Raw genomic sequence first — 27,186 nt, 5'->3', positions numbered from 1 at the left:
TAGAGGGCGCTGCAACTCACTCTTCTCTAACCTCCACTGATTTCTCATGGTGGGGTAAATTAAATAACAGCCAATAATGTTGGCTTTGGCTTTAGTTTCATGTCATATCTGCTGCCTCAGTGTGTGATTTATTTTATTAAAAGTCTGCCTCTGTTAAAGGGGCATTTATTGTACTGTTTATCATTTAGCCTGAAAAATTATTATCATAATACAAATTTTGATTATTCCAATTAATGATGTTAAATAAAAAAATTAAAAACCAAGGGTGTGACAGTATTAATCAAAATGTTATTATTATTTTCTCCAGGTGCACATCAATAAGTATTAGTAAAATTAAAAATATGATCTGGTTTTGGTGAGCATCTTAGAGATATAAATTATGCTTTTTTTTTCTTCTTTTTTTTTGTAAATGGCAACCTGAAGAAGACCATTTTTCCTGAGAATGTTTTCAAAAACAGTTTTTGGCAACAATCAACTGTGCAAAACGCCTGGGTGGACCTGGCTCCGCCTTTGAGACGCAGCTCCTCCTTTGAGACGCAGCTCCGCCTTTGAGACGCAGCTCCTCCTTGGAGCTGCTGTTTCCAAGCTTCCATCTGACGGAGCAGCCCTCCAACTCAGCTCAGCTCCTTCAGACTAGCCAGCAGCAGTTAGCAAACACTTGGTGCAACTGCGCATCTGCTGATCTTATTACATGAGCTACTTCTCAGTGAAACGCTGGTAAAAACTTTGTTAAAGGGTTAATAGAGGAGCCATGTTGTGAGGACTTATTCTTAAAGAGACAGAGATTCAATTTCAACACCTTAAATAGCAAACAAATTTTTTTTGAGTCATGTTTGATCTATATGGCATTTTTACAACTGAAGTTAACATAGTGTCTTGATAGGGCTATAAAGTGGCACTACGTTAAACACGGGGAAATAGTCAAAGTGACTTGTCTGTGTTTCTGTTTTGTTCTTCAGGTCCAGAATGCTGATAGGGCTATAAAGTGGCACTACGTTAAACACGGGGAAATAGTCAAAGTGACTTGTCTGTGTTTCTGTTTTGTTCTTCAGGTCCAGAATGCTAAGCAGATGAACAGTGGACTGAAACAGCTGTTGGAGTCTGGGATTGAAGAGTACAGACTGACTGAGGTAGTAAACAATAAAACAATCGCATTCAAATCCATTCATAATGAGCACTGTGTATTAACCAAGGGAAACTTTATTACTGTGTCCTTCAGAAAATAATCAGTATAACACAGAAACGTGTCAAACCAAAGTGGCATCACTAAGTTCCTTAAAGAGGCAACAGTTGCTTCTTTAGTGGTTGCTGATTTACATTTTTGCCATAGTTCTTTACTCCAGAGTATTAGTACTCTACTCTGCAGTCTGTCCTCCAAGAACTACCTTATGGAAATGAAAACAATTATTTTAATACTGTGGAAAGTTTATGGTTGGATACCTAGCAGGTCCCAGTGAAGTTCTGTATTTATTTATTTTTATTAAATTTTTACAGCTGCTATTTAACTTTTTCACAGATTAAATTTCTACATTTATTTTCCGAATAACAAACTTCCAGAGTTGATACAATTTTTAACTGAAATGTCTGTCAACAAATGATTCTCCACCGAGAGTCGTATATAAAAATATAGATATCAAATAATAATATAGGTCTAATTTGTTTGTTTCTTTTTATCTTTTCTTTTTTATTCTCGCTTTATGTTTCTTTTTCATTTCATTGTTTTATTTCTCTTTTTTCTCTCTTTGTTTCTTTCTTATTTTCACTAACTAACGAATTAACAACCTAACTAAGAAACAAACTTACTAGCCAGTCAGGGATAAATATTTTTTGCTGGGGAATAATTATTTGTTAGAATAACAGTGTAAGATTTTGAAGTAAAATCATTCAGACTTGTACATATTTAATTAGTAAGATACTCGAGTAAAATAGTAATTAAAATATTTAATTTGTGGATTAGATTTTAATGTTTGATCTGCGTTTGTTGTAGACTTTCATTGTCATCAAATGCAGCTGCTGCATTTTCTGTCTGTGTCTCAAAGGAAGAAAGAAAGAAAGAGTCCGAACTAAAACTTGTTGTTATAACTATATATAATGTTATATATTTCCTGTGTTTTCTCTGTCGTCTCTCCACCCAGTCAGTCTCAGTGATGGTCATTCATAGTCGACCTGCTTCTTCACAAAGTTTTATTTTGTGTTTTGATGTTTTTGTTATTTTTTTTATTTTGTAGTCCAACCAGAAGGTGAACGCCCGCTGGACCACAGATGAGCAGCTGCTCGCTGTTCAAGGTGAGCTTCATCCTTTAATAACAGCACTTAATAAAAGGTCTAAATAAATAAACCACATGATTAAACATGAGCTGCTTTAATGGCGCTGACTGTAAATTTTCTGTTCAGTATGAATAAAAATGGCGTTTGTAACAGTTAAATCAACATTCAGATTTATAGTTTAAAGAATTTGGCTCTTTTCTCCTAAAATATATATTTTTTATTTGATGGAAATGTTAATATGGCATAAAATGGCTGGACAGGGGGAGCATCTTTTCCCACATATCGGCGTTCCCCAGGGGTGTGTCCTCTAACTTAAACAGAAAGATGTTTTTATCTTTTAACGAAATATGTACCGCTAACATTCACAAGTATTTAACTAGGGCTGCAACTTTCAGTAATTTTAGTTATCAAGATGTTTTAGTCTGATATGTTTTGTTTCATATAAACCAATTGAAACAAATATGTATTGTTTTAATTTTTACAGAATTCAAACTGGGTGAAGTTTAAACTGACAATTGAAAAGTTCTCAGTAGAATAAGTTTTTTATCTTAAATGCAAAGCTTTATATATTACTAACTTCAATAAAACATCATCCTGGAATTTTGTTTCTTGTTAGCATTGAACATGACGTCTCTGCTAACTTCTACTAACAATTTCTGTGTTTTTGTTGTTTTTCCTTACCTGAAAGTGGTGTGAAGGCAATCTGCAACTCAGAACAATCCTACAGTCTTTTTAGATCCTGTCATCAATTCTTCTTTTTTCTATGCCAATGGTTTTAAGGGAGACCGCAGTAGCAATTTGTTTTATTTTTTTTTCTGCAGGTGTCAGGAAGTACGGCAAAAACTTTCAGGCCATCGCTGATGTCATTGGGAACAAAACCGTGGGTCAGGTGAAAAACTTCTTTGTGAACTATCGCCGGCGGTTCAACCTGGAGGAGGTGCTGCAGGAGTGGGAGGCGGAGCAAGGAACGCAGGCTCCAAATGGAGACAGCGCCACCTCAGGCGAAGAGGGGAAGAACAGTTCGACCACTCCTTCAGGCAAGAGCACCGATGAGGAAGATGAGGAGGTGAGACATTTACCTTCACTTTTAAATGTAAAGGTGACCTATTTTGGTTCATTGAACAAATTATGACAGATTTATGGGCTACACAAAACATATTTATTAAATTTTTGGTACAAAATTATTCTTAAATGATGAGATCTTACTCTGCTCAGTTCTTTCAGAACGAGCTGTTTTAGGGCGTCTTGTCACCTTAAATCTTGATAAGCTGCAACTGGCCACGCCCCCTACTCAATGTTTACTCTCGCATGTGAAAATGGCTGCAAACATTTTTGCAATAATACAACCATACATCTTTGAAAAGCAGAAGTGGAGTCTACTGCACAACCAACAAGAATGCTGCATGTGGTTCCTGAATTGTATGTCAATAACAAAACACTCACAGGGCAAAAACACAAAATCTCACCAAATCTCTCTCTTCCTCACTGGGGTTGCTAAGTAATCCCAGTGGAAAGTGACGTACTGCCAAAACAACATCTTGCTCTGTTTTTAGGAACAATAGAGACCCAAATGGAAATATCGAAACGTAAAAATATAAGTGAATTTTGGTGTTTTCTGAAATATGAACCTTTGTGCTGTTTCTTTTAGATTCTTTCCTCCCAGAAAAAAATCCATCCATCCATTTTCTATTCACCCTTTGTCCCTAATGAGGTCAGGAGGGTTGCTGGTGTCTATCCTCAGCTAACGTTCCGGGCGAGAGGCGGGGGTCACCCTGGGCAGGTCGCCAGTCTGTCGCAGGGCAACACAGAAAACGGACAGGACACACTACAATTCACACACACTCACACCTATGGAGAATTTAGAGAGCCCAATTAACCTGACAGTCATGTTTTTGGACTGTGGGAGGAACCCGGAGAGAACCCACCATGCACAGGGAGAACATGCAAACTCCATGCAGAAAGACCCCAGGCCGGGAATCGAACCCAGGACCTTCTGGCTGCTCTACCAACTGCGCCAATGTGCAGCCCTCCAGAAAAACAAATGATCTCAAAGTTGGCCAGAATTTAAAGTAACTTCCTTTTCCTCTCTGCAGGGTCAAGTCACCTCTTCCGGCGCATCGCCTGCTGCCTCCTCTTCTTCTTCAACTCAAAATCCTGTGACTTCCAATGCTTCCTCCTCCCTCCACCAGCCGCCTCCGCTCCTGAGGCCCTCTCTGCCGGCCACGCCGTCGCTACACCGCCAGCCTCCACCGCTCCAGCAACAGGCTCGCTTCCTGCAGCCTCGAACCACCTTGCAGCAACCTCCGCCCCTCATCCGGCCCTCCAACCCCATGCCGCCACGCCTCAACCCGCGCCCCACTCCCGTAACCCTGGGCAGTAACGCCGCTGGGCCGGGCCAGAGCTCCGCCCAGCAGCCCGCTGGCATGGCCATCCACCTGTCAGACACGGCGTCGTCGTCGTCCGTCCACTAACTACCTGCAGACCTCTCTGAGACGCAGTGGAGTGGAAAGTAGTTAATTTCCCTTCAAGACATTGGTAAAATTACTGAATATCACATCAATGTTCTAGAATATCCCAAAAACGGCTAATTGAAATCTGGTGTTTTTCATGTTAGAGGATTAGAACCACTGAAAAAGGAAAAAAAAATCTGAATTTAATGAATGTCTGAGTGAATTAATTTATTGTCTCTCTGCTCATGTAGAATGAAATTACAGCCCAAAGAGCCAACCTCAAAAACGGTGAAAACAGGTTGAATATGGCGATATTTACAATTATATAAATATGTAAACCACAGGATAGAGAAACAAAATGATTACATATCTGCAACAAACTGAATAGAAAAAAACAAGGAAATTTCTGATCTTGAAAGGTTGAAAATTGATAGAAAAACTAGGAAATTTTGAGATTAATCTCAGAAAGTTTTGAGGGAAAATTTTGTTTAATTGGTCTAAAACTTTTCCCTTTTGTAAATGTTTTTTCTGGAAAATTTCTGCGATCAAACTAAAAATTTCAGTTTTCTTTCTAGAAAATTTTTGACTTCCAGAGATTTTTTTTGGCATTTTGGCTGTAATATATCATTATATGGAGAATTCTGACTTTTTATTCAGATTTCTGAGATCCAAAGTCAGAATTGCTGCTTTTTCTTTCTTTTTTTTTTTTTTTTTTTTAGTGGTCCTGGTCCTCTTCCATAATTTTTTTAACATTGCAACATGAATTGGGAAAAGAAACATAAATCTGATGTGACGTAGAGATTTATAATCAATGAAAACTATCTGAGGTTCAGCCTTGTGTTGAAGTGCAGGTGCCTTAAAATGCACAAGGTGCTGCCTGCAAAACTGGTTAAAATTCAAATTATTCAGATTTCTCAAAAAATATTCATCTGTCTTATTATTTTTCTACCCCTGTTTTGCTCTGACCCAGTCAACTGGAAAAATATATGTAGTGCACATATGTATATACTGTTATTTATTAGATTATCTTTTTCCCTCCTCTGATTTAAACCTAATTTCATGATAATGTAGTTTTAAGTCACCAAAGATGCTTGTGTTAATTGAAAGTATTCCTCCCCTGCTCTGAAAAACATCTTTGCTGAAAGATAACAAAACCAAACCCAATATTTGCCCCTGGCAGCTCATTGATAAATTAATTAACTTGTTTTAAGTTTCACAATTCCCCAAGTTTAACATCAATGTTATTTTTTTAAATATAAAACCATCCTAATTTAATATGAGCATGCTAAATCTTGCTATTATCTTTTGCAGCTAATTTAACCTCAATGTGTCAAATTCACAAAGTTTTTTTCAGACTTGTTCACTCAGACCTTAAAATTAAAGTTGTAGTGAAATAAAAGTAAAGCCTCTTTTAATCTGTGCGTTTCAGGACATGATAAACGGGTTCTAAACGTACTTAAATCTAACCTCATTCCTACCAGGCTTTTTGTCTTTACATCCACTGCAAATGCTTTCATACAGTTGAAGTAAAAAAAAACCCCAAAACTTTTCAAGTAACTTTTTAGCAGGATAAACAAGATTATTTTAAGTCAATAAATCCTTAATATTGATGAAAATGTTCTAGTTTCCCAGGCAGATTATTTAATTCATGCAAGACATTTTCCCCTGTTGTAAATGAAATAATCTGCAAGTGAAAATAGTATATTTTTTTTATTTCATTTGATCAATATTAAGTTATTATTTATTTCAAACAAGCTCCTATATCCTGCTCAAAAGTTACTTTTTGTTAGTTTTGTCTTATTTCAAATGTACTAATTAATCCCAAACAATATTAACAATACTAAAAATATTTGGTTAGTATTTGCATTTTCACAGTGTAGATATTTATTTATTTTTTTCCAAAAAGTCATGCAACAGTTCTGGCTCTAAATGATTTTTATTTCCCCGGACTAAGACTAAAAATTGCTCTTTGGATTATAAATTTTGCAGACCTTTTGAGATTAAATCACATATGCAAAGATGGGCAACTTTAATAAAAATTTTCCCCCCTTTTTAAAAAAAATAATCATCCTAGTTTTAGAGTGATTAATTGCTAATATTGTCTTGATCGTGCCTTTATAATTTTTCAGAAATTGATTTCTAGGAACAATTTCTTCTGGTATTTCACCAGAAAATTGCCCAAAGTTGCTGATATTCCGTTAATTTTCTCGCCACAATGAAAACCTTTACCATGTAGATGCTGATAAAATAACACCTGAGGTTAGAGTTGAGTAATTTTAGAGCCTGGTATTTGTCAGATAAAACCAGTGAGCTGAAGGAGGGTGTACTTTCTTTTTACCAGGACCTGACCTCAGCGGGGAGTTGTTTGTACATACTATTGTATTATTGTTATGATGGCCAATGCACGCTACGCTACAAGATGTTGGTAGGACTCTAAAGTGCTGTTTTTTGTGTGTCTGCAATGTCCGTCTGTTGATTTTTACTTTATTTACTCTGTTAAGGATCCTACTGAACTCTTTATTACACTACAAAAACACAAAATATTACCTAGCAATTTTACTCTAGTTCCTCGTCCTAGTTTCAAAAGTTGAACATTTCCACTTTAATAAAAATTTAGACAATTATAGAGCTAAATTTTGGCCATAAAGTTTGTTTACAAGACAAACTTTATGGAACTGGGGAAAAAAGAATTCCAAACTCTTTTTCAGTTTCAAATGTTTTTTTTGTTTTGTTTTTTAGTTTCATTCTTTGTTATTTTGATCAAACTTTATGGCCCCAATTTAACTCCATAGATAATCATTCTTTAATACTGATGAACAAGCGCTTGTTCCACTGGCAGAATAATTTACTTTTACAAGAAATTTTTTTCCATGTTATAAGTGAAATAATCTACCAATGAAACAATTTTTTTTTTCATCAATCTTAAGGAATTATTTACTTAAAACAAGCTCATAATTCTTGATTAACTTAATTTTAAGTAAGCTTTGTTTTATTTCAAGCGACTTGAGATATTTGCAGTAAAATCTAGACCAAAATTACTTGGTAAGATTTTGTTTTTGCAGTGTATCTACTTGTTTGTGGTTTTCTGCTCCTGTGGTTCTATCTTAAAACTCTGCGTTTAATTTAATTGGAAAAATGCCTCCTAATGTCGCAATAAACAAGACGGAAACCTGTTTTGTTTAACTTTCAGGCAATTTATAGGAAAATATAACATTTTAGCATTATTTTCAGACTCTGTTCTGAAGAACTCCTTTATTTTCCATCAATTAGACCCGCCTTTAAGACACTAAAAGCCTGTGGAATAAATATTTTTTGATAAATTAGTTTTTACTCCTGTGTTGTTGTTTTTTTCACTAATTGAATGAAACTGGGAACCACTTTATCATCTGTATGTGATGTATTTAGTTTGAAAATTATTTATAGTCCTTTTGTAATATCAGTTTGGATTTTATGTAAAGCTAATCATTGTGAAAATGCTTGTTTTTCTTTCTTTCTTTTTTTGTACGTATGTATCATGATTGACCTTTAATGTAACTAGAATCATATGAAAGGTTGTATTTTCATCAGAACTTTGACCTTTGATGTGAAGCCACTTGGTTTTCTCTCTCTCAGTTGGACTTGATAGTTCTTAATAAACATTTTATTTAAAAATTTTTTTTGATTATATAAAAATATTTGAGTAATTTCCATTTTTTTGAGCTCCATCCCAACACATCCATCAGGCTAGGATTGTGGTTTTTACTAGGTCATTGCAACAGTTTCAACATTTGATTATCAGCACATGGAAATAGCAAAAGTGTACTTAAATTTTCCACACATGCAGTTAAACACAATGTTTTACATTATGTTTGGGGGGTTTTTCTATTCAACCACATAATTTTTTCTGATTATAATTGAGAAACACACTTCTCAAAAGATACAAAGACAATATGTGTTTTATTTACATTTCAACAAAAAAAAAAAAATGCCAAAAATTATTTATACATTTCTCATTAATCAATTATTCTGACTGGGATGCTCAGAAACTTCAGTAATATTTTTAAACCAGAAGAAACATAAAAAATGAAGCAGGTTAGGATAGATCTTTATGAACAAAATTATTATTAAATAATGAGATTTTAGCCTGCCCAGTTGTTCTGTTTTTGGGCGTCTTGTCACTTTAAATCCAAATAAACTACTGCTGGCCACGCCCCCAAAAAACGTTTACATTCGCACATGAAAATGGCTGCCAACACATGCGTAATTATATAACCATACATTTTTGAAAAGCAGAAAAAGACCTTCCTGCACAACCAACAAGAATACAACAAGTAGTTTGTGGACGGTAAGCCAACAACAAAAGTACTGTGTGCGCCATTTTACGACTACATCGGTAAAACCAACTAAGCGATCGTGCTGGAACTTAGCTTAGGTTGCTAGGTACCGGGGCTGGGGTTGCTAGGTAACGGCCCGTGGAATATTATTTAACGTTAATGGCTCTGTGGAATAATTTTTGGCTCAGCAGTAGCTTTTACATTTGGGCATCATCTCAATTAAAAACCGAGATAACACCGAACAGGTCATTGTTTATACATCTATAATTTTATAAACAATAATAATATAAATAAATAAATATTGATCACCATTCCGTTTTCGGAACCGTTTAAGGATTTCTAGTTTGCGTTGACTATTTTTGCTAGCGTCATATTTTGTAACCCAGGTATGCAGCAGATAACATCTAGAACAACAGAAAAGTTACACACTAAACCTGTTTAATCATAAAAACGTTGGCTGGGCCAACCTTTTTGTAAAATATGACAATGATACAATAATATTAAAGCCAGTATTGTTAACTGACCACTTCTTTCTCACACTGGTTTGCCCTAAAAGCCCAAATCTTATGTTGTTGGTGTATTACTGTACAGAATCAAATGTTTCAGCTGTTATTTGTGTTGTTTGTCTGTTCTTGTGTTTAAAACAGTTTTCAGCTGCAGCTTTTAGCCAGAGGATTATTTTTGTTCCTTCCTGCTGCCCTCAGTAGTAAAATAAATCACAAGCATTTGTTGCTCTCAGTTCAAATTCAAACATCCTTCAATGGTTTCTTCTGACATTTTGAAACTCTAATTCAAATATTGCAGCTGGTGAAAACAAGGTGTGACCTGAAACTGAAGTGTTGCTTCTCTTCATCCATTTTTTTTTATATATGTAGAAACATAAAACACTTAAAAAATAAAACAAACTCTTCATCCTTCTCAGGTTGAGAAGTTAAATATCTCTCCTGCAGGTGTGTTTGTGATAACCATCTAGATTCTGGGTCACAGGTGGGTGGAAGTTGAGAAGCAGAGTTTAATGGTGAAGGGGTTGGAGCTGCCTGCAAGTCAGAGAGAAACGGACGACTGTAACAACGCGCCTCACAGTCAACAACAAAAGGAAAAAAAGAAACATTTATTTATTTATTCTGATCTCTGTGCCACTTACCAGTTATTCTAAACTGGTGGTGGTTGAGCACGATCAAAGCTTCAACAGCAGCAGTTTTACAGTCAAACTCCAACAAACCAGAGAGAGTCTTAGAGCTGGCTGTAAAAGCAACAGAAAAAAGTTTGGCTGTCACATATTTACAGCATTTTAGAGTCAGTACACTGCAAAAAACACAAAACATTACCAATTATTTTTGCCCAGTTTCCAGTGCAAAATATCTTAGCACACTTAAATAAGACAAGCAAGGTATAGGAGCTTAGTTTAAGTCAGAAATTCTTTAAAATGTTGAAAATGTACAAGTTTAAATGGCAAGTTATTTCACTTACAGCAATGTATTTTTCCAATATTATAAGTGAAATAAACTACAATGGCATATTAGGGCCATTGAAGGCATAAAAAGGCCAGAGTACATTTACACCAAAAAACTGAAATTAATATCAGAAATGTTCTAGAAAAAAGCATGTGAATTTCTGGGTTTTATAGTCAGAATTATGCCAGAAAAAAAATCTAATGTTTAGATTAATCACAGAAATTCAAAAATATCAGAGTATCAGAAGATGATTTTTTTTTTTTACTTTTGGAACTTTCCACAATTTTTCTAGCAAATTTCTGAGATTAATCACAAAATGTTGGAAGTTTTTTCAATAACTTTTTCAAATTTTGTGACTCATAAAATTTGTTTTTTTCTAGAAATTTTCTGAGATTAATCTCAACATTTGTCAGGTTTTTCAAGAAAATCTTCAGAAAATTGTGGCTCAGACAATTCCTTGTTTTTTGGTTGAAATTTACTCTTTTTCTACCTACTTTTACCCTTAAATGTTGCCATTATATTCTGCCGGTGGAAGAAATACATTTTCATCAGTAGTAAGGAACATCACTTAAAACAAACTCCTTCACCTTGCTGAAAAGTGAGTTTACTCTTCGCAAGTGTGCTGAGATATTTGTAGCAGAAACTAGACCAAAATTACTTGATAAGATTTTGAGTTTTTGCAGTGTATGAGTGCTTTTAACTCACGTTTGGCGTCAAAGACCTTATACTTGGTGAAGGCAGGAGCGTTGTGTTCAGAACAGAACTGAAGGGAAACAGAGAGGCGAGATCATGGTTGTTCTGGTGAATAAAGGACATTTGTATTAATAAAAGCAGCATTTGATCTGCTTGTCCTCACGTTTAGCAGCTGCTGCTGGTTGAGGGTGGGTGGGGCATTGTAGAAGTGCAGCACAGCGGTAGGCGGCTGGATAATGTTTCTGTGGCTGTGCGTGGTGCTGAAGCGATTATTCCTGGTCAGACTGAAGTCCTGGTAGCTGCTGCTGCCGTCGGCCAGTTCAAACACCTGACTGGGAATCACTGCCTGCTGCCTGGACACACTGGGAAGAGACAGACGGATGCCAAAACCAAAAAAACAACCACTAGAAAACAGAAATAAACAATTGGAAAAATCTGAAGAATGTGACATTATATTGCACTGCGAAAACAAAAAGTATTGTTGGTCTAGTTTCTTGTGTAAACATCTTAGTGCAAAACTAACTTACAGTACAAGGAACTTTTCAGCAAGACATATGAGCTTGGTTCAAGTCAAAATTTTCTTAATATTGATGAAAAGCTACTTGGTCTTTATATTTTTTCACTCATAACATGAGAAAAATGTTTTGTTAGAAGTGAAATAATCTAGTACTTTTTCATCAACATTAAGGAATTATTGACTTAAAACAAGCTCCTGTTTCTTGCTGAAAGGTTACTTGAAAGTTAGTTTTGTTTTATTTCAAGTGCACTAAGATATTTAAATTAGACCAACAATACTTGATAATATGTGGTGATAACATTGTGTTCTTCCTATTTTTCTATCAGCACAATAGGGGTTCCTCCAGTGGAGCTGGTGGAAGTGGCTGGGGAGAGGGAAGTCTGGGCCTCCCTTCTGAAGCTGCTACCCCCGCGACCCGACCCCGGATAAGCGGAAGAAGATGGATGGATGGATGGATGGATGGATGATGGATGGATGGATGGACAATAAGATATTTTTATATGAAAAATTATTGCAAATTAAATTATGCCAATAATGAATATATTTGCATAAATCAACTGCATTGTTTAAAGCCGCCAGGATTTTTGCTTTTTTGTTCAATTTTAATCTTTAAAAGTCTTTTTAGGTGGAGCGGCTGAAATGGATGGTTGACTTTTCACGTCTTATGTGAGGTAGAAATTATAATTATGAATATTTTAAAATCTATACAGTGGTTTTGTACTTGGGTTGCTGTGACTCTGAGCCACGATCTCCTCCTTGAATCCTGAGCGGGTCTCGTTCTCACCAGACGTTTAGTTTCTTCCCGAACACCTTGGTGCCGTTGAGGTGGGTCACAGCGCGATCCACTGCGTACTCATCCGCCATCTCCACCAGCGCCGTTCCAGGAACGCTCTTCATAAACTTCACCTGTAAACACCACCAGTCAGGGCCAGATAAAAACACTTTCTAAGGCTAAGATGTGAATAAGAACAGATAAATCAAAAATACAGATAAATAATATTTTTATATTAACATGGACATCTAGGGCTGAAACAATGATCTTGTTAAAAAGATTCACAATAAACATTTTCTAAATACTTTGTGGATTAGAGCTACTAGAATGTTTACAACAAAACATAAGAATAACAGCCTGCTCCCAGTGCTCCCAGTGCCAACTGGAAACAACGAATACATGATGGATTGAGAGCACTAAGCCCCGCCTCCTGAGCTACTGGAAGAAGAAGAATCTTTTCACCTACTATTTGTCTTGTATTACACTGTCGAAACATGGTTTTAACAAATATGTAAAAATAAAAATTTGTTTTTTATATAAAAGATAGAAACTGCACCTTTAACAGAAAAGCGATGGCGGGTTTCAGAAAGAGCAGGAGTTTTTAAAGAGACAGAGACTAAATTTCAAAGCATTACGTTACGAAGTCAAATGTTTTTTATGTCACATTTGACACATGTAGCATTTTTATTTATTTATTTTTGTTACGTTTATTTGATGAGGACAGACACACATTAACACAGAAACACTGAATAAAACAGCAGTCCCATGCTTGGATCAAAGTGCTTATAGCATAAGCTAATTTTCAACACTTGTCCCTAGAACAGTACATCTAAAATCTATTAAAAAGTGAAATAATAATAATAATAATTAAATTACTTGATTGTGCTGTAAGGTGCTAAGTTGATGGAAAATACATGACATTGTCCCTTTAAGAACTGGTGAAACCCTGAAATTAATTAATTTATGTTTATCTTGTTTGTCCCATTAAAAAGATGCTTAATAATAAATAAAAACTCAGACAGACCTTTTCCACGTTGCCGTAGAGACAGAAGAGGTTGAAGAGGCGGCTGCAGTTCATCTTGTTGTGATGGAGGCCGCTCACCATGGCGACGGCGCTGGAGCCCAGCAGGGCGGAGGGAAGGGTGGAGGAGAAGGTCTTTGGGACGAGCTGCTTGTAGGAAACCAGCTCCGGCATCGGCTCATGGCTTCTCCTGTACCGGCTGTTAGGAGGCAGCGGCAGCAGGGGGCAGTGAGGGCCTGCGAAGACGAGCAAAGATAACGAGGGATTTTAAACGAGGAGGAGGAGGAGGAGGAGGAGGAGGAGGAGGAGGAGGAATCTTTCAGGGAGGGGGGAAGAGAGAGAGTCGGTACCATAGCCGTTGGATGGATGCTCTCCCAGGATGGCTTGACGCTGCCTTCCCTTCCCCCGATCTGAAACAAACAACAAGAGAAGCTTTTAAAGCTAAAGACAGGAAGCGCCGACATCACTCTGAAATATGGAAACCCAAGGAGAGCATTGGCGGAAAAAATCCAGATTCTCCAGAACTTGAATCTTCAAAAGTTTGATTAATGGATGACATCGACTTCTCTCCCAGCCTGAGTTGAAAACGATGGACTATTATGACCAATGCAGAGAGAAAAAAGGAAGCGTAAATTTCCACAAAAAACTCAGAAATTTTAAGATTAATTTAAAAATATTCCTAAATAAATTTATACTTCTGACTTTTGAAACCCAGGAATTTCTAAGCTATTTACCTAGAATATTTCTGAGATTAATTTTAAAATTTCTGAATTTTGTTCTAGCAGATATTTGACTTTTCAAACTAAGAAATTTCCTTCAGACTTTGTTGGCAGTAATGTACTCTTTAAAAAAAAAAAAATCTAAAATGCAATGCTCCTAATACGCCATGGTCTATACTGTAACTGATCGCAGACGACACAAACAGGAAGTTGAGATTCCACATTATTTTCAGTTAATTAAATGATTAAAAAAATAAAACTTTTGAACTATTTGTTGACATTACAAACACACAGAGAGCGAAGTAAACAAAGCTGCAATATCACTAGTTATGCACTACTTCAGTTATCAAATCAAACTAGATACATTTCTGAATACTCACAGAAAATGACAGCAGCCGTGTGTGTGTGTGTGTGTGTGTGTTGTGCGTGCGTGTGTGTGTATATAAGTGTGTGTGTGTGTGAGCAGAACCTGAAGCTGTCCTACCTCGGTGCAGGAGGAAGGGTTTGGTGTAATCCCAGCTGGAGGTGTCATTGCGGACGACGTTCAGTCTGTTGGGCTGCAGGGGGCGACAGAGCACAGCACCTCTGGGTGGGTGTGTGTGCGTGGGCTTAAGGATGAGGATGCATGCATGTGTGTACACCGGGTCGCTTGTCTGCTGGACAGTGTGTGAGTGTGTTTACCCGAGCATACTCGATCTTCAGCGTGCAGCAGCCGGAGTAAATGTCTGCTCCATTTAGAGCCATTTTGGCTTTCTGAGCGTCTTCCACGGACTGAAATGTTGAGTCATTTGTTAAGGATGACTCAGCAGAACGACAAGCAGCCAATCGGGAAAGAGAAACAACCATTTGAGTTGCTGGTGTTTATGTTTTTGTTGTTGTTGTTGCTTATTTTGACACAGCAGCAACACCAAAACATTTTTTTTTATTTCTGGTTGTTATGGAAACCATGCTAAGTGAGGGAACCAAACGGTGTGACTGTGTCATTACCGTGTTGTTTCGCACACAGAGATCAGCGCTGTGCAGAGGTAATTAGTTTCAGCTGCTGAAAATAGTACCACTAAGTATAGCCCATATAACCAAAACACACTGTAGGTGCTTAAATAACAAATATAAAACATGTTTGTTCTGCTGGTTTAGCTGTTAACTCCCTGCAATAAAGGTTGTCTGTGATTCATGACAAAAATAGAAAAGAAAAAGAAAAATAATAGAGTTTCTCTAGCTTTTTGGGGGCCCTGAGCGGGATGTAGTTTTGGGCCCCCTGCGTTTATGAAACCACAATGACGAGATTCCAAACCCTTTAGATCAGGGGTGTCAAACTCCAGTCCTCGAGGGCCACAATCCTACAACCTTTAGATGTGCCTCTGCTGCAACACCTGAATAGAATAATTAGGTTGTTAGCAAGGCTCTGGAGAACTGATCTACACAAGGAGGAGGTGATTAAGCCATTTCATTCCAGTGTTTTGTACCTGTGGCACATTTAAAAACTGTAAGACAGCGACTGGAGGACTGGAGTTTGAGACCCCTGCTTAGATGATCCTCAAAAATGCCACAAAATATTAAATTTTACAAGCAAAACAGGTGAAATTAAACAAATTTAGGTAAATTAAATTGATATAAAACTATAATACAAAGAGAACAGTAATTCACTATAAAAAGTGTTTAGAGTACGGATTGTTCATTCACATGTGACAGTGGGGTCCAAACTTTTTACCATGAGGGCCAAAGCTATTTTTGACCACAAAAATCATTTTTTTTTTCTAACATATTTGAAACAAACCATTACTGTATTGCATTTTTTTTTATTTTAGCTGCTCAATAATAATCTAAACAATTTCAGCTCTATTAAAATGAATAAGTTGAAAGCACCTGGGGCTGCAAAAATTGTGTTATTTTATAATATTTTTAAAACAAACCTTTGGTGCTTTTTAAAATTTATTTTAGTTGCTCAATAGTAATCTAAAGTGATAGAGCTCCTATATTATGGAAATAAACAAAATGATGTCAAGTTAAGACTGATGATAAAGCGATCATAAGGATATTCCACCATGGCCTGAATGCCGTTGCGTTTGAAGATGACGATGCGCTGGACGTTACCCAGAGGGTTACACACAGTGTACAAAACATCCTGTAAAAACAACAAAAAAAACATTCTTAAACTGTTTACTTAACAAAAAACACACACATAAAGTTTGTCACCAAGTTTTCTTTATGTATATCAAATTAATTTTAATCGTTTTTTTAGTCATATATCTAGCAACTATGTTTTACATTTATGTTTCATACACTGCAAAAACACAAAATCTTATCTAGAAGTTGGTTTTCAGTCAATAATTTCCAATATTGATGAAAAAGTGTTAGCTGCCAGAATTTTGAGAAAAAAGTTCAAAGTTCAATAATCTACCAGTGGGACTAATACTTTTTATCAATATTCAAGAATTATTTAATGCTGAAAAAATTATTTGTAAGTTAATTTTATCTTATTTTAAGTGTACTAATGTATTTGCACTAGAAACTAGAATAAAAATTCTTTGTAAGATTTTGTGTTTGTGCAGTTTTCTAGCAGCCATTATACAGAGCACACAGCGTTAAAACCAGCTACATATTTACATATATTGCATCAATTATGCTTTCTTTAGATATTTTAATTCATTAAAGGATGGTCTAAACCAAATTTGGTTAAATATAAGGAACACTTGAGCCACTCACAGTGCTGATGGGGTACAGCGGGTTCTGGATGGACAGCAGCAGAACCTTGTTTTTGCTGGTCGGGTCGTCTGAGTTGGTGGGTCGGGTGATTCTCTGGCTGGTGGAGAAGTTGAAGAAGGCCTGCTGGTTGGCGATGAAGACGGGCTCGCTGCCTCCGCTCCTCACGCATCGCTCCGCGCTCTCCAAGCTGTCGAACTCCACCAGTGCCTGCCGCTTGAAGGGCATCATCATCACATAACTGAGGGGGGAAACCGACAATAAAACACAGACAAACTGGTTCTATCCACTCAGAAACATGCAAAATGTTCAGCAAATATTTATCTATAAAAAAATCTTTAAAATGCATTACATCAAGAGTTGGGTACTAACTAGTTACATTTACTGTTTTGGAAAAATGTACTTTATTAAGTAAAATATTTTACTTTTACTTGTAATATAACTGCACTGTAAAAACACAAAATCTTACCAAGTGTCAGTACACTGAAGAAGACAAAAATAACTCAAAAGCAACTTTTCAGTAAAATATAGGAGCTTGTTTTCAATAATTCCTTAACACTGATGAAAATGTGCTGGTTCCACTGGTAGATTATTTCACTTATAGCTATCTACTTTTCCTGAGTTATAGGTGAAATAGTCTGCCAATGCAAGTAACACTTTTTCATCAATACTAAGGATTTATTTACTTAAAACAAACTGAAAAAATACTGAAAAGTTACTTATAAGTTAATTATGTGTTATTTTAAGCATACTAAGATATTCGAATGAGGACCTAAACTGGCAAGATTAAGCATTTTGTATTACCTGTAAAACTTACACCAAACTATAACTTCAGAAGATCCTCATTTTCATTTTTTGTTCTTTTTGTTGTTCGAGTTTTCATAAAATCACTACTTTATTCTCCTATTATTATTATTATTGCACTATTTCAACTTTACTGTTGTATTCTCATGATTATGAATAAAAAATCATTGCCTGATTAATATTCAGATTCAGAGCTAACCTGAATTTAAAGTCCAAATAAAAACAAGCTTTTAAACATGTTTGTCAAACAAGATGGCCGCCCTGTGTGTGCTGACATCACTTTGCTTTGTGGGAACCCAAGGAGTACATTATGTTTTTGTTTTTTTAAAAGTCCAGATTTTCCAAAAATTTGTAACTTTATTTTTTTTTGTCTCTAAACAGTTTAGCTTGAGATGAATTTAAGCAATAAAACTAATTTAATTAGATCTTTCCACTAAATTATCCACCCATGTTTAGTGACGTGTTCATATAGTACGTTAGTGGACTGGGTAAAAATGAGTTAAAGCAATAATAAATCATATTTAAAAGTTAAAATCTACCAGATGGTGCCAAACTTTTCAAGCACTTCCACCAGGTCGGCCTCCACCACGGCGTCACACAATCCTCGAACATGAACGACAGGCGAAGGGGGGATGAGGTGACTGTCCTTCACAAAGGAAAATAAAGACATAAGTTACATTTATAGGGAACCAGACATGCAGATAATATGGGATAACACCTAAAAATGAACAATGATGTGAAATAGATTTAGCATGTTAGCATTTTCCTGACGACGACAATGCAGCCATAAAATCCGGAATCATTTATTTCCACAGAAATAATTCTGTTAGAAAAAAGGGAAAATGAGATTGCTACGAATGTTTGTCAGTTTATAAAGGTGGAAGAGAGACAAAAGATGAAAAAGAAGCAGAATAACGCAGTTACGAGTTACGGTAAAGACTACACTGCAAAAACACAAACACTACTCAGTATTTTTTATCTTGTCTTAGTCCAAATGAAATAAGACAAATCTAACTGGCTGATTTTTCCACTTATTACTTTTTTCCAATAATATTGGGGGTAATTGATTAAAACAATCTCCTACATCTTGCTGTAAAATTACTTGTAAGGTAGATTTGTCTCATTTCAATTGTAATAAGATATTTGCACGAGAAATTAAAGCAAAAATACTCTAGCATAATTTCTAATCCAAACTTCCCAAATATTAGTTGGATTAATAAAGCTATTGATATATTTTTCACTTAAAACAAGATTTTTATTTTTATTTTTTTTACCATTTTATAAGTGAAATAGCTCCTCTTTCTTGCTGAAAAGTGTACTAAGATATTTGTCTCTGCGACAGACTGGTGACCTGCCCAGGGTGACCCCGCCTCTCCCCCGGAACGTAGCTGGAGAGGAACCAGCAACCCTCCCGACCCCATTAGGGACAAGGATGAAGAGAAAATGGATGGATGGATGTTTGTACTGGAAACCAGAAAAACAACTTGATAAAATCTTGTGTTTTTACAGTGTAGGAGAAAACAGATGGTTGACCCAAAGTCCAACACTGATATTATATGGCTTGAAGCAAATAAACAAGAGAAGAACCAGAAGGAAGAATGAAAATAGTGAAGATTTGGTTGAGAATGGGGCTAACGATTATTCTGATGATTAATAAATTAATCAAATTTTAAAAAATCATTGGCATATTCTACAGATTTGTCCTTTAAACACTAAAGCCTTTTGATACAATATTAGAAAAAATATAAACATATAAAAGGCATATAATTCAATTTTAAAACTTTTAGCGTTTCATATTTTACTGCATGAAATGCAAATGAATTAGATCCAGGTGAAGCTAAAATTATTCCACTTGAGGAGTTTTGGCAAAAAAATATTTACATACAAAATATACAGTACAGACCAAAAGTTTGGTCAGTACAGTAAAAGTTACAGTACAAACTTTTGGTCTGTACTGTATCTGAGTATTTTGTTTTGTGTATTTTTACAGGAACATGTCTGACACTCCAAGCCACACAGCGGAGATGGAGGCTGACTGCACGTTGTCAAAGGTCTGATGAAAACTCTGCACAAGATCGAAAATACAACAGAAAGGCTGGAGAACAATGTAGTAACATGCCCCACCCCCATAACCACACACACACACACACACACACACACACACACACACACACACACACACAGCTTTGATTTAACTCAGTGATCAGAAGAAGGCGTTAGCGCTGAGAAACTCTTGGTGTGAGCAGTTATCATCAAATCACGTCTGCCCATCTGTTCATCAGAAACACTGACAACTGAAAACTACGATTGCACAACAAAACAGGGCAGGCTTAGAGCAGCAAACCTATAAAAACTAAACAAAAAGTATGCACAGTCCCATATCTGTCAGTAAAACTGTCCACAGAAGATAAAACAATAAGTGCTTGAGATGTTAGTTTTTTCATTTTAAGACGCAGTTAGCAACAACTGAGATTAAACTTGTTCAATGACTCTTCTCTCTTCAGCTGATTCTACTGCAAACATATTTCACTTCCAGATTCCTCAAACAGACTCACTTCATGTTTTACCAGCTTTCAGCTAAGTTTCAGGACGTGTCTGTCATTTCTGAAACTTGTTTAAATAAGTAAAGTGCTGCAGATGCAACACTGGCTTTTTATACAAAACAAAATCTTACCAATAATTATGATTTATTTTATGGTGCAAATATCTAAGTTCACTTTAAATAAGGCAAAATTAACTTACATGTAACTTTTCAGCAGATAATAAGAATGTATTTTAAGTCAATAATTCCTTAATATTGATTCCATTTATTTCAATTATAATTTGGGAAAAATGCTATAAGTGAAAACAGATTATAAGATTATAATTTATAATCACTGTGAGATTATAGGTAATCTCACAGTGAAACGATGTTTTCATCAATAGGACCTACTGATTTAACACAAGCTCGTATTTCCTGCTGAAAAGTAACATGAAAATATACATCTATAAACTTATAGTTTATAGCTTGTTTTAAGTTTTGTGAACTTTAAGAGAATCACAGAAACGAATGTGTGAAAGTATTTAAAGTTGTAAAATAACGACTTAAGGTTTGTGCAGAGCATCATGAATCTGAATGTAACACTGAGTCAGAATGAGGATGGCTGCAAGCGGAAACATCTTCTGCACGGTGGCACGGCCGACAAACAGAAGATCCTCACTGTCTTTGTCAGAAGGAGGTTATGCAAGCATGTGGGTTTTGCAGCCTGACCTTTTCTGCAGCTTGCCGAGGCTGCAGGTTCAGATTGAGTTGATTGTCGTTTCCAGTGAAGCCGAGCTTTTTTGTTTCGCTGCCTGAAGTCTGCAGACCAGACAATGCAGACAGTAACGGTCTCCCACAAAAAAGCTCAACTCATTTCTTGTATGAGAATCACATGTACAAGGTACATGTGATGAAATAAACGTCAGCGTTAGTAAGAAATATTTAGTGGCATGTGTGTTTGCAATTATTTTCATGCTCTTGTACTTTATTGTAGTCTAATAATACACATAGATGTGCCAAAATGACCACAAGTCAGTTACCAACAGGTAAATACAAAGAACTACACGAATAAAAAAGTTAAAATTTCACATTCAATGCTACTTTTCTCCTTAGACTGCAGACTTTGTTGGAAATCCATGAAGAATGCATGTTATCTCTTCATTCACACATAAATATACTTAAAAGTTATTTTATAAGTTTTCTATTTTCCATTGAGAGATGTATTGTAATTTCTACCAAGGTAGACAAACACACTGCAAAACAAAAAAATCTTATTTTTGATCTAATTTCTATTGCTAATATCTTAGTACACTTGGAATAAGTCAAAAATAACTTAAAAGTAACATTTTAGCAAGATAGGTGCTTGATGTAAGTCAATAATTCCTTAATATTGATGAGAAAGTACTGCGATAGTTTCATTAGCAGATTATTTAACTTATAATAGAAAAAAATACGTTGTTAGAAGTGAAATAATCCACCAATAGAACAAGTACTTTTTTCTCCATGTTCTAAGTTTATTGACTTAAATTATGCTCCTACATCTTGCTGAAAAGTTACTTTTATGTCAGTTTTGATATAAGTGTACTAAGATATTTGCACTAGAAATCATACAAAGACTTTGTGTTTTTACAGTGCGGCTTGCCTGATATTTTTGGACCGTACCACCAGAAACAACAACAGCGCGCGCCCTCAACTGTTCTCACGCCGGTTACCATAGCAACACCAACAGTTAGTCGTTCACCTGCTTGTGAGCAGTGGAGGGAGGGGGGGCAGCTAGACTTTATGGAATTCTGTCGCCATGGTTACTCTCCCTCTCTGTGCAGACACACACATGCTGCCCCGTCGCCGTGGAGACCAGGCCTCAGTCGGTGGAAGGAAGGTTGTGCGTCTTTATTTAGCCTGTCTTTGCACGCCAGGGAGGAGGTGTTGTGTTACGCGTAGCATCCTTCCTGTCGGCTCACATCTGATACTTTCTTCTTCTGGTCCCACAGACGGGATTAAACCGACGGCGTGGAAATGGTGCAACCATCAGAACAATACGTGATTTGTTTGATTGTCTATGTTTGCAGCTGTATTGCTTATACTTCCGATAAGTTCAAAGGAAGTCACTAATGCAGGGCTCCAAAGTGTGATCGATTTCTCAACAGTGCACCTGAAAAAAAATACTTGAGTTCAAACCAGTGTGACCAGTTATTTAAGTAAAAAGATCATCAGATGAGATCTGAGATGATTATCAAGTTTAACGTTGCCTGCAACAAAAACTTCATTTCACAAACTTTATGTCCGAAGTAATTATTTATAAAAACAAATGGCCTGAATCTCAGTTTGAAATGTTAAAATCTAAATTTTTACCATTATTTTATCGTATAAAGTTAGATTTTTCAACCAATTTGAAGCACTTTGAACACTTTTTCAGCGAGTAACTGGATTTACACAAATCTACATAAACTTGTTTATGCTTATTAGATTGTTTACAAGTAAACATTTCTGTTATGCAGGTAAAACTTTTGGTGCTCCTGTCTTTCCTACTGGTGCACCTGCAAAAAAACATTAGGCGCACCAGCATAACCAGTGCAAAAATTTTTTTTATTTTACAGCCTTGTTGTGAAATCACAGCGTGTCACAACATTTACACTTTACAATTACAACAGGAGTGAACTCTTGAAAATATATGGCCATTTTAAAATAATTCTTGAAAACACAAAATGGATGGATGGATGGATGGATGGATGGATGGATGAATGGGTGGGTGGATGGATGGATGGATGGATGGATGGATGGTCCTGTTGAGTTTAATCATCTGAACTTAAACAAATAAAAAATAAAAGGGTTTCTGTTTCACCAACTCAAATGTAAGACTTTTTAAGAGCATGTGGATCAAATTTAAGACTTACTGTATATCACAACAGAAATGTACAAAAAAAATCTATGTTTTCTATTTTTCAAAGGACCAAAGTTGTGAAATTTCTGGGGGTCTTTTTTGCGACTTTTAGCAGCGGCTTTGTGCTTCTCGTAGCTTTAGCCCCAAAGTGTTGAACTTCATTGCACAGAATGCGCCTAGCATTATACGAGTTAGCAACAGAAGCTAACCAGTGGCAGAGACAAACATTGTCCAGTCAACTCTTGATAAATTAAGACTTTTAAAGGAAAAATATTTTTTCTAATCTCAGCTGACCAAGATTACTATGATTTGATGTTAATCAGTAAAAAGAAAAATTCGGTGCATGTAGATATCTAGTTTTAATGGTAAGGTGCACGCAGGATTAACTTTAATTTATAGTGTCATAAGATTCTTACCTACATCACCTGGCTGACCCAAAAACCAAAACCCACAGAAAACCATGAGAAACAGCGAGTCTGCTCTGCTAGGCTGCATGCACCTACAACCAATCTGAGCCCTACAGGGTCACACAAGAAAACCTTCCTGTGAAGAGTGGCTGCATTAAGTCCAGTTATGTACGTAGAAATACGTACTTACTTCCTGCTGAGGTCAGACATTTCCTGTCACAGCCATGTTCTCACTAAGCTGTTGTGTTTCCCTCCTTCTAAAGACTCAGAGCTTTAAATGACTTGCACTAAAAACAGAAACAAACGGATTAATTTATAGATACTCACACATCTAAGCCCTCATTTTAAAAACATCTTTGCAAATAAATTAGACCTCAGAGACTCAACTTTTACCTGCTGACGAAATAGACAGACTTTACCAAAAACATAAGCAGGAAAAAAAAATTCTGTTTAATTTAATTTAATTTAATTTTGAGAGAGCACTTTTATTTAGACTAACTGGCATGGGAGATATTATCTTAAAGAAGCATTATTATGTATTTAACTTCAGTAGTTAAAAATGCATTGCATATCAAATATGACTTCAGTGAAGTTTTACTTTGTAATTTAACCCCTCTGTTGCTTTGAAAGCTCCTGCTCTTTCTGAAACTAGAGGAAGTCGTCACAACATGGCTCCTCTATTAACCCTTTATCAATGTTTTCACCAACGTTTCTATGAGAAGTAGCTCCTATATTTAGCTCAGCTGACGCACAGTTCCACCAGGTGTATGCTAATTGCTCCTGGCTAGTCTGAAGGAGCCTGGGAAGGGGTGATTTATGAAGCAGAAGCTTGGAAACTGCAGCTCTGAGGAGGAGCTAAGCCTCGAAGGCGGAGTTGGACAGCTGAACGATTACCATGGAAAGAATCAAGGCAACACTCCAGGTGTGTTTTTGACAAGGGAATAACATTATAACCTGATGTAAAGCTAAAGAAGTTGATTTTACATAAAACGGCCCCTTTAAAGCAGAGTCCAGGCAGATAAACTCAACAGACAAAGGCAACCTAAAATTGCCCACTTTGAATTTATTAATGTGTAATTTACCAGGGAAAATTATACACAATCTAAAATCTCTTGATGCCTCATGTCGTGACTATTTTTCAGTCCTTTGCAAAACTAAATGGAAAATGTACAGAAGATAAACACAGACACGTTAATTTAGCTTTAGGGAAAACAAACACACTTTGGGTTTGGTGCAATTACAAATACATTGCACCAGTTATATATAAATATAAAAACTTCTTACTAAGAAACAACGTTACACCAAGTTAACATTAATAGTAATTTATTGGATGGGTTATCGGATTTAAAAGTAAGTTGTACTTCTACTCACTTTGAATATATAAATATATTTTAATGCATTTTTTCTTTTGTTGCTTTTAAAAAAAAAATTTTCTATGAATATAATTTTGTTTCTTCTTTCTTTTACTCTACATTCAATAAAGTCAAACTCAAACGTGTGGCAGGGGAGTCAATAATTACTTAATATTGATGAAAAAGTTCCATATGCAGATTATTTCACTTTGAAATAACTTATTTACTTAAAACAAGATCCCCTATCTTGCTGAAAAGTAAATTTTAAGTTAGTTTTATCTTATTTCATATTTTCACTGGAAAGCAGACATAAATAAGATTTTGTGCTTTTTCAGTGAATTATTATGCTATACTATGATACTATACTACACTATGATTTTCTTTCAACTATTGAAAATTTAGCCGTCATCATCAGATTTGCAGATTTAATGCCGAATAGTTTTACTGTCACCAGAAGGTGTGAGTCTCTGCGGCGCCGTCAGCATAACGATGGGCCTCCAGGCTGCCTCTGTGGTCAACGCTCTGCTGGCCCAGACTGCGAGTTACAGCCACTTAAAGGCGCTGGAGTTTATTTAAAGGTTAGAGAGTAAAAAGGTCTGAAAACATAAGCTGTTGCAGAATTTTATATGCAAAAACATTTGGTGAAAATCATGAAAACAAAGGAATTATAACAAAAATGCACAGTGAAAATACATTAAATATTAATAATAGTGATAAGAGTAGTCAATGTACAAGAGTGCTGCATTTCACCATCAAATATACAGCTCTGGAAAAAATTAAGAGGCCACTTAAAATGATCAGTGTCTCTAATTTTACTCTTTATAGGTATATGTTTGTGTATAAAGAATATTGTTCTTTTATTCTAGAAATTACAAGCAAAACGTTTGCATTTATTTGCAGAAAATGAGAAATGGTCAAAATAATGAGGAAGATGCAGAGTTTTCAGACCTGAAATAATGCAAAGAAAACAAGTTCATATTCATTTAGAAACAACTATATTAACGTTTTAATGTGGAAGAGTTCCGAAATAAATATTTGGTGGAATAACCAGGAGGTTTTCAATGGGCTTCAGTGCAGTGGACTCTTCATTTAGTCCAGAGCTGCAGATCTAAGAGCTGAACCTTCAGATTCACATGAAGATGGTTACAAAGTCGGTCTTTTGTCACCTGAAGGACATTTCCAACATTTCTCAGCAAGATGCAGAGAAACTCATCCATATTTAGTCACTTTCAGCTTCTAAGCACTTTAAATCTGGAACAAATTTCCAGAAAACTGCAAAACAGTTGAAACACTGAGTTCCTTTAAATCTGGATTAAAATCTACACTCTGAGTCGCTTTTGATTATTAATAAATGAAACATTGACGTTGATCAAATGTAATGTATGTTAACAGTTTCACAGATGACTACATGATGTGCTTATGATGTTTTTTTGATGCCTTGTTGTTGAAAATGCGCCACTCAAATAAACGTATATTTTTCATATTCCTCCAGTGTGAGATGTTTATAGCTAATTTTTTGTATGTATTATGATCATTTCAGAGATTTTTATATTTATTCTGTGAACTTAATCTTCAAGTCTGCTTAAATGTAGAATTGTAAAAGAGTCCTAGAGCCAAATGAAACGTAATTTCGTTCTGTGTTCATTGAAAGTTGACGCCTGAATGACAAATAAAAGTCAAAATCATTTTCCCTTAGCTTCACCCAGTGTGACACTTTCTACTACAAAGTTGTACACTTTGTTTATTTCGTGCATTGTTTTTTTATCTTTAACATTTCAAAGCTATTTACTCCGCTCCTTAAGTAAAAGGACATAAAAATCAGATAAAGGTGCAAACAGTTCTCGCATGAGTGACAAAAGTCATCCTAAGGTAATGGTTCTGAATTTTTGTGAGATAAGACAGATAAGCCTCGTTATAAACAAAATCAGATGAAGATGTCGTTCTTTTTACATAATGTTTCACATTTTTTCCCGGTTTAATATATTTTTTTAACCAACCTTCCTCCTTCGGCTCCTGCTGTCGCTGCATCCGCTCCCCGCTGCATCCTCCTCGGCGGAGCCCGTTTCTTCCTCCTTCTCTTCACCTTCCTCCAGATCTCTGGCACCGGCCTCCTCCTCTTCCTCCGTCCGAGGTCGTTTGGCTGAACGGTAAAATCCTCTTCCTCCTCCTTCTCCTCCTCCTGACTCCTTCTCCTCCATCGGAGACAAACAGTGAAAGCGCTGATTGCTGAAAACGAGACGACGAGCGAAGACACCTGCTGTCTCACTCTGTCTGTTTGTCTCGTTGCGTCTGCCTGCAGAGCCCCGGTTAC

The 27,186-nt window shown here is 36.1% G+C and overlaps 2 protein-coding genes across 4 annotated transcripts in view; one reads left to right on the top strand and one right to left on the bottom strand.

Moving 5' to 3' along the window:
• Positions 1 to 8,371, top strand: part of rcor3 (REST corepressor 3) — a 13,650-nt gene extending 5,279 nt beyond the window's left edge. For all 3 annotated transcript variants that reach the window (XM_044113302.1, XM_044113304.1, XM_044113305.1), the window contains 4 exons: positions 1,053 to 1,130; positions 2,229 to 2,286; positions 3,090 to 3,334; positions 4,362 to 8,371. In XM_044113302.1, coding sequence (XP_043969237.1) covers positions 1,053 to 1,130; positions 2,229 to 2,286; positions 3,090 to 3,334; positions 4,362 to 4,739 — 759 coding nt within the window. In that variant the 3' untranslated portion in view covers positions 4,740 to 8,371. The remainder of the gene's footprint in view (positions 1 to 1,052; positions 1,131 to 2,228; positions 2,287 to 3,089; positions 3,335 to 4,361) is intronic.
• On the bottom strand, positions 7,961 to 27,186 carry LOC122829074 (heterogeneous nuclear ribonucleoprotein L-like). Its single transcript, XM_044113306.1, has 13 exons — positions 26,873 to 27,186; positions 18,254 to 18,360; positions 16,914 to 17,151; positions 16,247 to 16,332; positions 14,889 to 14,985; positions 14,692 to 14,764; positions 13,839 to 13,898; positions 13,492 to 13,724; positions 12,480 to 12,601; positions 11,342 to 11,540; positions 11,191 to 11,248; positions 10,176 to 10,274; positions 7,961 to 10,068 (listed from the first exon to the last, which is right to left on the bottom strand). Exons 1-13 carry the CDS (start codon positions 27,071 to 27,073, stop codon positions 10,013 to 10,015), a joined length of 1,629 nt encoding a protein of 542 aa, XP_043969241.1. The 5' UTR covers positions 27,074 to 27,186; the 3' UTR covers positions 7,961 to 10,012.

Source organism: Gambusia affinis, linkage group LG04, assembly GCF_019740435.1.
Source record: "Gambusia affinis linkage group LG04, SWU_Gaff_1.0, whole genome shotgun sequence".
Taxonomy (NCBI): domain Eukaryota; kingdom Metazoa; phylum Chordata; class Actinopteri; order Cyprinodontiformes; family Poeciliidae; genus Gambusia; species Gambusia affinis.
Note: the sequence above shows the minus strand (reverse complement) of the source record. Positions and strands in the feature narration are given on the sequence as shown.